Consider the following 14,239-nt stretch of genomic DNA (forward strand, 5'->3'; position numbering starts at 1 on the left):
GCTGTGGAGCAGTAACTAAGTTTCTTCCAAGTCCCATCAGTTCCATGGTAATGATGGAGTTGATCAGAAGTGCAAAAGATTGCTTTGGTTTAAAAGTTTACATATACAGCTTCCCAATGAGTTGTGGTGCAAGACTAAGCGTTTATTCCATACATTTAAAGTCTCTAGAAGGCTGGAAAGCATTTACAGGAATAATTAAAAGTAGGTTTCTGCACCACTGAAAAGGCCCAGGGATGGGATCTCGGGGCAGGTGGGGAGGACCAGGGTGTTGTCAGAGGGGCTGCAGGTCCTGTTCTCAGTGATGTGTGCTGTCCCACAGTGACTTTTCATGAGCAGGCCCCTTAGCCACAGCATACGTGGAGAAACAAAGCATATTTGCTAGTACCTGTTTTCTGAATCTTTGCTTGCTGCCAAATTCTTTCCAGTGGGTTATGGGGAGACCACGTCACAGAGAGGTGCTGCTCCCTTGCTCTCATCCACCCGTCATCTAAATTAGGTGTTTTGTAAATGTTTAATCACCCAGGTGTCAAAGCCTTTCTCTGCCCAGTCATGCTCTCTGGTTCTGGAACCCCAAAATGATGGGAATCCCAGGCTGAGGTTTGCGTGGAGTTAGAGGTGGATGGACAATGCAGAATCAAGCCTGCTCCATAATGAGGGACTGATAAATCATGTCTGTTTTCCTCTACAGTGCAAAGAGGGAAAAAAGCGAAGGGATGACCTAATTTAGGCGTTGAGATGAATGGTGTGACAGAAGAGTGTTCCTAAAAACGCACATAAAATGTAAATCCTTTTTTCCTGTGAGTGCCTGGGCAGCAGTTGACTTCTGTGACTCACTTAAGAGAAATTCCATGGGAAAAAGGTTAGGCTTTCTCTGGGATGAAAAGAACCAGAGTAAATGATACAAATGGTGATTGTAAAGCAGATCCCTGCCTAATGTCCCATCTGCACTATGTGAAAAAGCAAACTCAGGCAGTAAAGTTTTAATTGCTGCAGGAGGTTCCCTGTCTGTGAGAGGTGAACAGCACAGACCCCCAGAGACAGAGCTCAGATCTGAGGGCCAGCCTGGGAGTGCTGATGCTTTTCAGAGGAGAAAAGAGGTGCACCTTGTCAGGGGCTCTTGGCCTGCCGACTGAAAAACCACAGACACTGAACCAGTAGCTTTTCCCTCGCTCGGGTTGGTTGCTGGTCTGACGTGGAATAACCTACAGTGGAGTCCCAGCCAAAACCTCTTCCCCAAGTGGCTGCAGGGAGAAGCAGCCAGAGTGGAAAGACTGTGTGGATGGCCTACGTGCAGTTCAGTTCTGATGCAGAGAGTTTGTTTATGGAGGCTGATGTTCAGCTACACCATCGGCTGCCTCAAATAGCCCTGGAGCGCAGGGGGAAGAAAAAGCTAAAATTCTTTTTGAGAACTAGAGGATTGTTTATAGCAATTCAGCAGAAAGAAATGCATATTGATATACAGCAATCTGGGCTGCTTTTGAGCAGCCTAAGGAAGGTATGAAGAGCAGGATTAAATGGCCTACTCTCACTAAAACAACAAGAATCTTCATTCTCTCTGACTTTGATTTGGAAAAAAGATACATGAGATATCAAGGACAGACAGAGGCTGCTACTGAGATTTTACAGAATCTCAGATTTTACAGAACCTGGCTTCAGTGGTGTATGAGTTTTCTTGAATTTCTCTGATTTAAAGGGGAATTTTTTCCGCCTTTATATTGTCTTTGTTTTGCTTTGGAAATTGTGTCATAGTTCTGTCTCTGGCTTTGGTAGCTGCTTGGAGTCTGGCCCAATTTAAAGATTATATTTTTTTTTTTTTTGGAAGCAAGTGGTTTCTATTCTTTAGACTGGAAAGCTGGGAATGCTATCACTATTATCTCTTGGGGGATGAACCTTAAAACTGAGTAACATGAATAGCCTGTGGGAATAATAATACCTCACAACAGCTTTATACTGTGATTTGAGGGGTCCTGATGGCTCAGTAAATATTTAATAACAGTCTCAGCATCCTCATTCAGATTGCTAGCCCCCTACTATCCCAGGTGGTGCTCAGGAGGCTTTTGCAGGCTGTCACCACAGTGCTGTGCACAACGTGTCCGACACTCTTCTGGAGTCAATAAAACCAGATTTACTAAACTGATAGCAATAATAAAATCAAATTAATAATAATCTACTAGGATTACTTCATGTTTCCTGCTGAGGAAAAAAGTGTTTACTAAATATTTTTTTTTCTTGGAAAAACCCCCAAAGATGGGTATAATAGGGATGTGTTGTTTAGGAAGGCAAGGTTGAAAAATAAGGTTGAAAAAAACGCAACAGAGCTAAAGATAGTCATGTGTCCCTGTCATGCAGCACAGAGAGTGAGATATGCAGGGACCTGTAGGGCTTTTATACATGCACCTCTTTTCTTTGCTGTGACAACAGGATGGATTTTACCTGGCCATTTCCTAGGAGTGTCCTGGGGATGTGTGCTCTGTGCCTACCCACTTTCCTGCCTCCTTTAGGTACCCTGGAATGGAGGCTGCCTGCATGCTATATCTGAGGATACTGTTAAGCTGAGTATTGTAATTTTCGTTCTTCTAAACCCTACAGAAGTGATTTTGGCTGCAGGAAAATATACTACACATATTCTCTTGGTGGAGTGAAAAAAAGACTGAGGAGGAGGGAAAAGCTGGAGAAGACAGAGACACAGGTTTGCCAGTGGGTGTAAATTAGTCTGTGTGCCATCTTGGCCACTTTGTTAATTCTGTTTGGGATTTTATAAACAGCCATCCACAGTGCTGGAGCACTGCAGGGCTACCTGTGACTCTTGCTATTTATCCATCACACTGTTCCTCCCCACTCTGGAGGAGGTTGCTGCTCCTTCCAATACATAAAGTGAGTTTGTTTAGTTTAGTTTACTTTAAACAGGAAGGAATTTCATTCCACCACATTCCCTAATGTAGACTCAATCTGTATGTTGCCTTGAACAGCACAGGCTTTGGATTATCTGGAAGTGAAGCAGCCAGATCACCTCTGAAACTGCCCTCCTAAAGCCCAGACTGTGGGAGCAGGATGTACTGCCAAGGTCAGGCTTTGCCAGCCTTGACAAGTCAGCAGAATTATTTTAGTTAGAGACTTCATCTTCCTGAGCATCCAGACTAAAGAAGCACAGTTGCAGTCTCTGAGAGCTTATTTAAAATAAGATTCAAAGTAGCCATCCTCCTGGCTTCTGCTGAGTGATGTGCTAAAAATAATTAAATTTCCAAATCTTCTGAAAAGAGTCCTCTTGAGGATCTATTGGGAGTTCTCAGTTTAATCCAGTCATTCCATTAACAGCAGATAGGTGAGTTGTTTTGAATGCAGAGTGGATAACATTCATCAAGACTGTGCAGCTGTTCAAAGTTTGCCTCTTCTGTGCCCCTTTCCGTGGAAGTTCAGAATGGTCAAGCTCCCAGTCTCAAAAAAAGGCAGGCGTGCTTTTGCTCACTGGCCTGAAAAATACAATTGAGAAGAAGCATCTGGTGTACTGGATGTATTTCACAGTACACAGCCTGTGACCTAAAACTTTTTCATGGCATCAGTAACTCCTGGCCATTTTAGGGCTAAAGGTCTGGATTTGTTTTGCTCTCACGCTTGCCCTGTCAGTGACTGAGTGAAGGGATTAAGTCCCCAAGTGTGGGTTAACAGTTGTGAACCCTGCTCTGCAAAGAAAGTTTTCTGGTACTGATCTGAACCTAACCTCCCTTTATATCCCCTTTTACCAAAAAAAACCCTATGTGCACACACAATGCAAGATGGGAGAAAAGGACGAGGAAAAAACCCTGAAAGGTGTAAAGCTCCTAAATGTTTCTAAGTTTGAAAGCACATTCTCCTACTGATTCAGCCATGAGATTTTCTTGCTTGCTTGCTTATGCCAAGGATGCTGCTCAAAACCTCAGCTTTCCTGGTAACTGTATTTAGCTGTTCATTTAAAGATGCTATTTTTACTTGCCACACCTTGTTTTTATTGGCCTCCACCTTTTTACCCTATAAAAGGGTTTTTTTGTCAGGAGGCAAAATAGTTAGGTATTGCAAAGCCATATAATATTTTGACCAATGACTAAATTGGGAAAGATCTGTGGTTCTTAGCTTTTCCTCACCTTGCCTGTGGCTGCTCTTCCACACACTGCCTGCTGAAAAGTGGGAGCTGAAAGGCTCTGTGCAAGCAGCAAAATAATGGTCAGTGCTCCTCCTCTCTTTCTCTCTTGAATCCAGTGCTCCAGAAATGCTGCCAGAAGTTGTTTTGGGGCCATCTGGGATTCCTCATTTAGATCATACAGAAAGTATGAAATACGACTGATTTAATGGCAGTGTTGTTATAAATCAAACTAAATTACTAAAAAGACCTACCTGTCAAAATTAGGTTTTGTCAGACAGCAGTTTCTATTTACCTTATACGAGTCAGCTGGAGGAAATGAGATCATTGTGGACAGACAGAACAGACACAAAACTCCCAGAGCAGGGGCAGGAAAAGAAACTTTGACCAAAACCATTCCAGTAACAGAGAATATGGAATCTGATGTCTTCCCATAGGGGAATACTTGTGGGACGTGCTTCTCTGCTGCAGCGGTTTCCCCAAATTGCCACTCTAGAACTCTCCCCTGGTCTTCTGAAATCTCAAAAAAAGTAGGCTTTAGGTCAGCTATTGTAAAGCCCATAGTGACCTGCCCTGCTGTGTGGATCATCCACGTGTGACACACACTGTTCAGTGCCACAGGCGTGGGCAGAGGGACGCTGTTTGTTGACAGACACAAAGCTTCAAGTGCCTCCCAGCTTCAGAAAATTTCTTACAGGCATTTTTCTGCCAGTTTCTATGAATCCCACAGTAAATGTTTAAAATTAGTTTTCTTTTTGCCAGTTTTCTTGATTGTCGATTCTTTTTCTATTCTGTTCTTTTCTGCATCCCAAAATAACAAAAGCAACATTTTACATTAGTCATTATGATTAATTGCGCATTTCAGCACCTCTCATTTGAGACTCTGGGAAGCATTTTATAGTTTACTGGGTGATGGGAGTGAAATCTTTACAAGATCCACCATGATCAGCTTAGTCTGAAGATTTAATTCTTATTTTCTTTGCCTATATAGATCACATAAACATGAATGCAATGAAAGTGGAAAAAAAATGGGGATCAGATATTTGTGTCCACCAGAAACAGTGACAAAGGTCTAATGCATCTGGTTTAAGGCCAGGCCAGCAGGATTTAATCTCTTTTGCTGCTCACTGAGTTCTGCTGCACAGGATAGGCCCTTGAGGCTGGAGCAGTCGTGTCATAATGCCAAAGGATGGACCACAGGCAAAAACTTTGCACGGCTTTTCGTGAGCACTCGTGTCCTGCTGCTCCCATCTCAGGACAGGAATGCAACTCTCCTTGTAATTTCAAAGCCACTCGTTCAATCTCTTTGAGTAATTATGGGATGACAGCCGATTATACCCTGAAAATGCTTGCTAACACTATTAATCTTTTGCTCATATGGGCCATTTATAGCTGTAATTATAAATGAGTGAGTAAAATGAGGTAATTTCTGATTGGTTGGTTTGGGAAGGGAACTGTGACTGTGGCCCAAAGGGTTCACTCAGTGCTCAGCAGCAGAAGGTGCTGAGCCTCCAGCAGGCTCAGCATCCCTGAGGAGCACTCAGCACATCTTGGCAACGGGCTGGGTCACACCCACAGCAACACGACTGGGGCAGCAGCAGCTCAAAGAAATGTTCTGATTGAAATTGAGGAAAAATTAAAGGGAGGCAACCAAAGAGAAACTATTTTCAGACAGCAAGACTAGAATTTCAGTTGCATGTAGCCTGATTCTTTGGAAATAAATTGTCTATGGAAGATATCTTATTAGGGTTGGAGTACTTAAGAGGCCCTTATTACAGGTTTTTATAGACATAATAAGTCAAGCAGTGTGATGCACATTCTAATGCCATATTATTGCCAGATGGACTTTCACATTCATATCAATGTTTCTGTGAAAAAAAAAAATTCTAATTTAATTCTACTGTTTTGTTGGCTTGTGGTCAAATTCAAACCACTTCAGGCATCTAAACGAAACATATCTGAAGAAGGTTTCTTCCTATGCCTGAAAAGCAATTTTTAATTTTTTTATTACTTTATAATGTCATTTTCTATTACTGTTATATTATACTGCTGCTGGGGAAATGTTGTTAATTACTTCTGTCACGTGGCTTTCCACAGACCAATCTGGTTATTTGTCTTTTGTTTTAATTACTGTATAATGAACAATTTCATTGTTATGAGATTATAGAAGGAAGTTTATGTGACCAACACTTTTCCATCGTAGCGTTTATGGAAAAGATATTCTAGTGGGGGTCCAGAATAAAAGAATAGCTTCAGAGGCCTTAGATGCAAGATGAGGTGAGGTTTAAGGACAAGCAAAGCACAGCAGGAGCAAAGACTGTTTTTTATAAAGACAGTGAAATGAAGAGCAGTCAGAGGATGTGAAAGAGGTCCACAAGAAGTGTCTGTGGTTTAGAAGGCAAATTCCTGCAACAGGACCTCCCTCCCTTTGGCTGCAGTGGTGGGCTGGTAATGGTAACTCTCTCTGATAACTCTCTCTGTTTCCATTCCATGTGGCACCATCTACATGCATTTTGAAATATAAAATTGGTGGTGGTTTGGGGAAGATGTAAGCTGCCAACCCCATGATAATTTCCCACAGACAATCAAGGAAGAGATCTATGGATAGGCAGATATGGACAGGGAGTTACCAAGACCATAAAAGAACTCTCTAAACATCTGAGAAAGAGGCACTGAAGGAATTGAGATTAGAAACAATTCAGGAAGCTGTTGTCTTCTGCAGAGGTCCTGTAGAATTTTGCCCAAATACCTGCCAGCTGAATCCTAGATATTAGTGCTGATCAGTTGAAAATGCACAGGCTCTGAAGAAAAAAAAAAATTACAAATTTGGCAACTGATTAACAAGTTAGAAAATCACTTTTCACAGTTACTTTCAGAAGTGAGGACTTCTTGCAAAGCTGTTGTTGTTTTCCTCACTACTACTGTAGTTTTAGGACAAGAAAATTCCTTGGACTCCCACGTTCAGAACCCCAAAGCTGAAATTCTCTCCTCTCCTCCATGTCTACTTAGCCAAACTGATTCATTTCTTAGAATCATGAAGAAATGGCTTTGTTGCAGAGGAGAAGGAAAAAGGCTTGATAAAGTAAAAAGTCAAAAGAACAAATAGTGACAAGAGCAAGAATGTGGCCCTGTTTTCTGGGACAGATGTAGGAATTGTTTCTGCAGATAACCTCTGTAGCATAACAGGTATATTTGCACATTACATTACACACTGCCTGTGTTATTCTTTAAAACTATTTTGGTTTGAGGGTAAGTTCCTACTTAGCAGTTCAGGCATTTAAATGATGAGTTGCTATAACAGTAATACAGAATTGAAGCAACAGCATCAGGAGAGCTGAAGACCCTGCTAACTACCAGCTGCAGTTCATGCCTTGAAGTTGGTATTTGTGGACAAAAGTAGCATTTCCAGCCCAAGTGTCTGTGAAGGCAGGGCGAGACAGAGCCCTTGGGCACTGCACAGCTGGTGGAGCTCAGTTCTGGAGTTTCACAAACATTTTCCATCGCCCAGTGTCCGAGTGAAGCCTCTGGGGGGAGGGAGATGTCTTGACCACATCTGTCACTTTGAAAGAGCGTTTTGGGTAGCTTTTAGTTCTGTTTTCTCTCTGGGGACAAAGCTTGCATTTTCTAAGAACAGTTGAAAATGAAACTAGCCTTCAGGAGACCAAGGAAAATGACAAGAAAATGTGTAAGTTTCTAGTCCGAGTCTGGGCTTGCACTTACAGGTATGACCTGTGTTTATATCACAGTTCTCTCAACCCATCTTCCTCATACATTAGGAATCTGGCTTTTCCAGCAATTTCCTTTCCTTTCATTGTTGCACATTGACAGAGTTCTTTCACTAATTCTTTTCATTCTTCCCTGCTACTGTTTACGTGTGTATTTTGATAACAAAATGCCTCGTGGGATCTCTCTTGGCTGCTCCCTCCTCTTTATGCCTGTTGGTTTTCACCTAACAGCGCTGTTTCAGGACCTGTGTATATTCTGTGGTGAAACTAGCTGCTTGTGACAGAGGTGAGGTGCCAGGCTGATCTCAGAGCACTGTGATGTACGTGACAGTCAGCTGCTGATTTGACTCTCAGTTCTCAAGGCTGAAGCTTCATCTGCTTCCCGTCCCACCCATGGGAGCCATGACATCATCTCCATGGTATTCTGAAATGTTACCCAACGGTCCTGTCTTTTTCCTCTCAGACTTTATTGACCAAATCAGTCATTTCTTTCAGGGGTGATGGTATTAAGTGTGTTCTACATGTCTTTTCTGATTTAATCTCTTCTCGATGTGTTTCTACTTTTTTTCAGCTTTGTAATTACACTTTCTTTATATCTCCTAGTACAAGAGTTACGATTAAGCTGTTATGGATCTGAGGTGAGATTTGATCTGTTGAGGACCTCTTTTGAAATGCTTGTTGAAACATTTAACCTTAAAACTATAGCTGTGATATATTAATTATTTTTCCCATCGCCATTTTTCATAAGCAAAATTTCTTGAACTTGTTTAAAAAACACAAACCAAAGATTTAGTGTCATCCCATCATGGACATGAGCATAAATGTGGTTCTACTGTTTACATTCAAAAGATATTTGTAATCTGGCGAATTTCTGTGTGCCTGGCAGAGGAGGCAGGAGAAAGTATATCATGAGTTACTGCCCAAGAATCGGAGGATCTTTTTTGTTTCTCCGTAGTTTGCAGCTGCACCATCGTCAATTGCATGATTATATTTTCAGTTCCCAATGCTGCTTTCAGGGGCCTCTATGTTATATATATATATATATATATATATCCTTCAGACCAAAGACCCAGTCTTTTTCTTCGGTTTGCTCTCCCTCCCTCCCTGCTGTGTGTGCTGCCTCATCCAGAAAGCATGAGCTCTCCCAATTAAATGTAAAAGTATCTGGGCACATAATGCAAGCTCTGATTTCTGCCCTGGGTTCCATATGAAAGCACACAGTTCTTACAGCTGCAGTAGCCCAGGTCAAGTTTTCCCTTCTTTCCCCCTTTTTTTCTTTTCTCTGTGGCTCCAAGAAAGCACATCTGTTAAGCCCATAGACACATTTAGGATAAAAAATGAGGTGTCTTTGATGATTATATAGGTGGATCTCACATACATGACTGTTGCTTTCACCACTAATTTTTGGTTTGGATTATGCCTTTGGTCTTCAAATAGTATTTCCAAGGTGTAAATTCACACTGATTCCAACAGGCTGACATCTGTTCTAATAATTTTACATGGCTTTTAAAGATTTATGGCAGTTTTTTTGAATATACTTTGTATCACAGTGAGAGTGGAGTGGATCAGTACACCTCATTAACCATGGCTGCGCTTGCCTTCAGTGATTTTTTTGGGCGTTTCTTTAATGTTAAAAGTGTAAGAGTTTTGCGTGTTAAGACTGGACAAACAACCTGTGTCTTTATGGAAAGCTGAATGCTGAGGTGATGGAGTATTTGACAGGTGTGTCTTCCACCAGGAGAGCGGATGAGCAGCGCGGTCCCGATGCCATCAGGGCGCACATGAGAAAGGGTCGCATCGTTTCTGTTGGCTCATGGAGCGGCAGCTTCGAGTGCTCACAATCGCCCGAACAGAATTTAATTTTCAGAAATAGGTTTACGGGGACATAACAGCCAGTGAAAGCTCCGAGCAGCTGTCTGGAGAGGCAGGCGACTGGAATTGCCCCTGGCGGCCAGCACTGGCAGCCGGTCCGGCCCCGCACCCGGCTGGTACCTACGAGGGGACACAGCGCGGGCAGAGCCGGGTCTCGCTGCTCCCGCCAGCCCTGCTCCATCCCTGCAGCTTCCTCTCCATCCCTGCAGCTGCCTCTCCATCCCTGCAGCCCCCGCTCCATCCCCGCAGCTCCCACACCTCCGGCGCGGGGCCGAGGCGGGGCTTGGCCGCTCGCCCCTCCCCAGCAGCAGAAGCAGCAGCAGCAGAAGCAGCAGCACCACCACCACCACCCCCGTGCTCCGCCAGCGGCTCCTGTTGCGCCGCCGGTGCCCTCGCCGCCCCGGCCCTCCCACCGCCGTATAAAGCCCGGGGCGGGCGGCAGCGCCGCTCGTTCCTGCCCGCTGCGGAGGAGGAGGAGGAGGAGGAGGAGGAGCAGCAGCGGTTCCACGGCCCCACTGCCGCTCTCCCCGCTGGTTTTCCACGCCCGCCGCTCTCCCCGCGGTCGGGCCGGCGGCGCGGGCAGGCCGGGGGTGCGGAGGGGAAGATGGCGAGGAGCGGGGCCCGCTGGCCGCTCCTGCTCCTGCCTCTGCTGCTGCTGCTGCTGATGGCCCTGGCGCTGCGGGCGGCGGCCGAGCGGAGCCCCGGCCCCGCAGGTGAGCTGGGTGCGGGGCGGCGGTGGGGATGCGATGGCGGGGGATGCGCTGCGGGCCGGGCGGCTCCGGCGGCTTTGTGCCTCCCGGCTCGGTAACCCCTGCCAGCGAGGGAGAGCCCTCCCGGCTCGGGGGAGGCTGGGACCCGCCGCTTCCCCGGTTATTTATTTATTTCCCTCGCCCCGCACGGTAACTCGGAGCCGCTCGGCCGTGCGGGGAGCGCTCCCCAGGTTGCGAGGAGAGGAACCCCTCGGCTTGAAGGTGCCTTAACCCGCCCAGGGGGTCATAGAGAAAAAAAAAAAAAAAAGAGAAAGGATTCCTTAAAGGGAATTGAGCCTCCCAGGCTTTCGCCTTGCCCGCCCCCCCCGTTTTCCTCCCTCTGCCTGAGACAAGGTGTTGATGAACATGTTTTTCCAGGCTGGGGAAAGCAATCGCGTCAGTCGCTGTTTCTCTGAGCTGTAGCAACCGCTGATGAAGTTTCCTGCTCTGTGCTAAAGTCAGCTGGAGACTCGCTCCAGTGCCCCTTCTCGCCCCGCAGTGTCCGCCTTGCCTTTCACTTGTGTTCTCTGGTAGCTTTAACTTCAAGGGACAGGGAGGTAGAAGGAAATTTTATGTTCAGCATGTAAAATAAAGGAACGTATACAGGAAATTCCCTCAGAGGTGTCCAAGCACAGGTATTGCCCATCGATATGCCAAAACATATTTTTTGCTCTAATACTTTTTTAAGAGTCCGTAGTTCTGATTTCTATTCTAAGCGTACAAAGGTATTTCATCTCACTAGATTATTACCATATGATATCCAAAATAGTTTCATTTCTTGGCTTGTTTAGTCGGGAGTGTAATCAAGTTATTTTTAATATCTAGCTTAATTTTTCAGCGTGCTTAAGGAGGCTTCTTTATTTGAGAAGCATGTTTTGTCAGCAAGTTCTTCTATATGAAAACTGCTGACTTGGTTGATAACTAGTAAAAAGTTAAAATAGTTCAAAAAAATGGTGTTGAAGAATAGCAGACTCCACTCAATGAACTTCTCATTTCCAATTTTCTTGGTACTTTGCTACTTTTGGTCACTCAGAGGATTTATCTGAAGGCTGTGGTGTGGATGCTGTCTATCAGAGGGGTGTGAACATTACCATTCAGCCTTTCCTGCCCCTCAGAGATGCCTCCTACAGGGACAGTTCTGAGCAAAATGTTGAGCTCCTATACCTGTTTTCAGGGCAGTGATTGCAAGTCAAGCTCATTTGGAAATCAGTTATTGCACACACAGTTATATTTTCACAAACATATCTATTTAAATAATGCTTTTTTTAACTGTGCTTGAAAGTGGGATCTCAGGCTGATAGAAGCTAATAGCTGGCATGGTAAGGACTTTTCTTTAATCCTGCTGCTGTTCAAATCTGTGAAAAGCAGAGTGCCTAAGCCAGACAGCACTGTATGATTCAGCAACCCAAAAATAGACTGCTATGTCTATATCAATAGTAAAAATGATGCAGTGCAAGAAAGCACCGATAAGTTTATATATAGGTGTTCACACAGGAAGACCTTAATTCTTTTTAGTTTAAACATGAGTAGCCTGAACTGTAGAAATCTCTGCTGAGCTGAAACCACTCCGTGAGTAGTTTCTTGACCCCAGACACTTCCTGCTGTGTTACGTGTTTTTATTCCAGTTTTAACCCTTAAATGTTTTCCCCGAGTATGCGCTGTATTGCCTGAAGAGAGGAGGACCTTATGATGCCTCTAGTTCTAGAAATCTGTATTTTAATTTCTAGTCTCTTGATACTTTGTACAGTTTGGTGTAAAGCAGCAGGCGAAGACACAATTTGCATGTCGGTTTTTAACACGGTCCATTCGTGTTGCTTGCTTGAGACAGAAACTCTAACAAGAGTGTCTGGAGCTGACTGCCAAGCTGCATCTTCATTTCTTAATAAGACTATTCAAAAAGTCTTTGGAAAGAGCTGCCTGTTGCCCAGCGCTGGTTACAGTGGGAGTCAGTGTGTCCCCGTGGCAAACAGTGTTTGCAGAAACCTGTCCTGCCTTCCTTCCTTGGCCACAGGTTTGTGTTTTGGGCAGTTGCAGAGAAGGGCACTGTTGAACTCTGAAACACTGGCCCCTGTGTGGTGAAGATGCAAAGTTTCTGTGTTAAAACATCAATATTGAAATATTTCCATTGCACCACGCTTGCTGCATGCACATTGCTGATCGTGGCACACAGAAAGGCAGTGGAAATGACATTTGCCATTGCCTGAGAGGCAGGCACTGCTCTTGGCAACAGACACACGATATTCTCACCTAGTATGTTTTATCAACCAGCAGTTAGCATGGGAAAGGAGTATTGTGCCACTGAGTCTGTTCCCCAGGGCGGCTGTGGGGACTGGGCTGGAGCTGAGGTGGGGGCCGGGTTGTAACGGCGGCAGACGGGCATGTTTTGGGGTGGGTCCGCGGTGTCTGCGTGTGCTCCTGAAGTGGGAGGGGTGGGCTGGGGGGAAGAGGGCTCCAGCAGCGTGGGTGGCTTTCCAGAGAAGCCTGGCCGGGAGCTGGGGCAGCACAGCTGGCTGTGGGAGCGCTGGGAGCAGTGGGCTTTCCTCCACCTCGGCTCTGTCAGCTGCTGGTCACAAAGGCTTCCAGCAGTGACTGCTGGCTGGCCCAGCTCTGGGAAGACTCACTTGGAGATGCAGCATGTACTGTTGCCCTTTGTGTTGACTCTTTTGGGCTCAGCCAAAATAGTATCTACGAGTGATAGCCATCAATAGGACTTTCCTTCTGGGTTGCCTGTGGTGCCCAAACAAGAGATTTTGGTCATTCATTTGGCCGTCTTGACATAATTATTAGAAGTACTGACAGACTCAGCCTGCTTGGTGGAGGAAAGGCCATAAATACAACCCTCTATGCCTGCCACCTCCTCTCTGCCCAATCTTCAGTCTCTTGCTTCTTTGCTGGTGCTACTCTTGTCACCGCAGTTCCTAAAATTCCCTTTCCTGTGTTGTGGAAAAACCTCCTCTGGGTCTCTTGGGGCTGTGCCCTTTTTGTGGGGATTGTAGGAAAAAGGTGCCACCTGCCCCTGAGAGGTGAATGGTAAAAGCAGAGATGGGTGAGCCCAGAACTGACCCTGCTTCAAATGCGAAGTACCTATTTCAAAAGATGCCTTTAGCCTACAGCTTTGAAATCAGTAGTGAATGACAAATGTAGCAGTGTGTAGTGAGGGGTGGGGGTGTTTGGAAATAAGTTAAAAGTAAGAAAATATGGCTGTGGAGGTGCAAAGCAGCAAAGTTGTTCTTTCATCACATATTTTTCCTATGAAATACTCATCCTTGAAGACACCCAAAGTTTGCAGTCTGAGTTCTGTGTAGCACTTGTTTTAGAGGCTGCACAATGCCAGTATCTGTGGCAAAAGAAAAGAAAATGTAGACTTTTTTGGTCAGGCTTTTCTGTCTTTCTGTAGGCAGAGGGAATACTGAGGCTGTGGAAGCAGGCCACAGAGATGGATGTGGCATTGCTTCTCTCTCTGATATACAGGGGACTTAGTGCAACTTTGACTGTAAAATGCATTTCTAATTAAAGCAAGAAAAACAGTTGTGACTTTTATCATCGGCATTAGATGCTGTAAACTGCACTGTGAAGGTGCAGTGGGATGACTGCCATGATTATCTGAGCCAGGGGTGTTTGGTGTGAAATGTGTCCCTGGCAGGGGTCTAAACTAATATTATTTCTCAAGGTTTTCTTTATGATGGTGGCGCATTCTGGAGGGTCATTATTTATGTGCAAGTTCTTGGCTTTTTTCCTCCCTTCTGCTTACTTAAGCAAAAGTGACTCAGTCTCTTCAT

The 14,239-nt window shown here is 44.9% G+C and overlaps 1 protein-coding gene across 2 annotated transcripts in view; it reads left to right on the top strand.

Moving 5' to 3' along the window:
* The first annotated feature begins 10,281 nt into the window (after positions 1-10,281).
* Positions 10,282-14,239, top strand: part of PLOD2 (procollagen-lysine,2-oxoglutarate 5-dioxygenase 2) — a 45,907-nt gene continuing 41,949 nt past the window's right edge. The window contains exon 1 of one of the 2 annotated variants that reach the window (XM_027883588.1): positions 10,282-10,424. In XM_027883588.1, coding sequence (XP_027739389.1) covers positions 10,316-10,424 — 109 coding nt within the window. In that variant the 5' untranslated portion in view covers positions 10,282-10,315. The remainder of the gene's footprint in view (positions 10,425-14,239) is intronic. The other variant, XM_027883589.1, reaches the window with a different exon arrangement.

This window comes from Empidonax traillii, unplaced genomic scaffold (assembly GCF_003031625.1).
Source record: "Empidonax traillii isolate 1590-97213 ecotype Southwest subspecies unplaced genomic scaffold, ASM303162v1 scaffold129:size1329583, whole genome shotgun sequence".
NCBI classification, from domain to species: domain Eukaryota; kingdom Metazoa; phylum Chordata; class Aves; order Passeriformes; family Tyrannidae; genus Empidonax; species Empidonax traillii.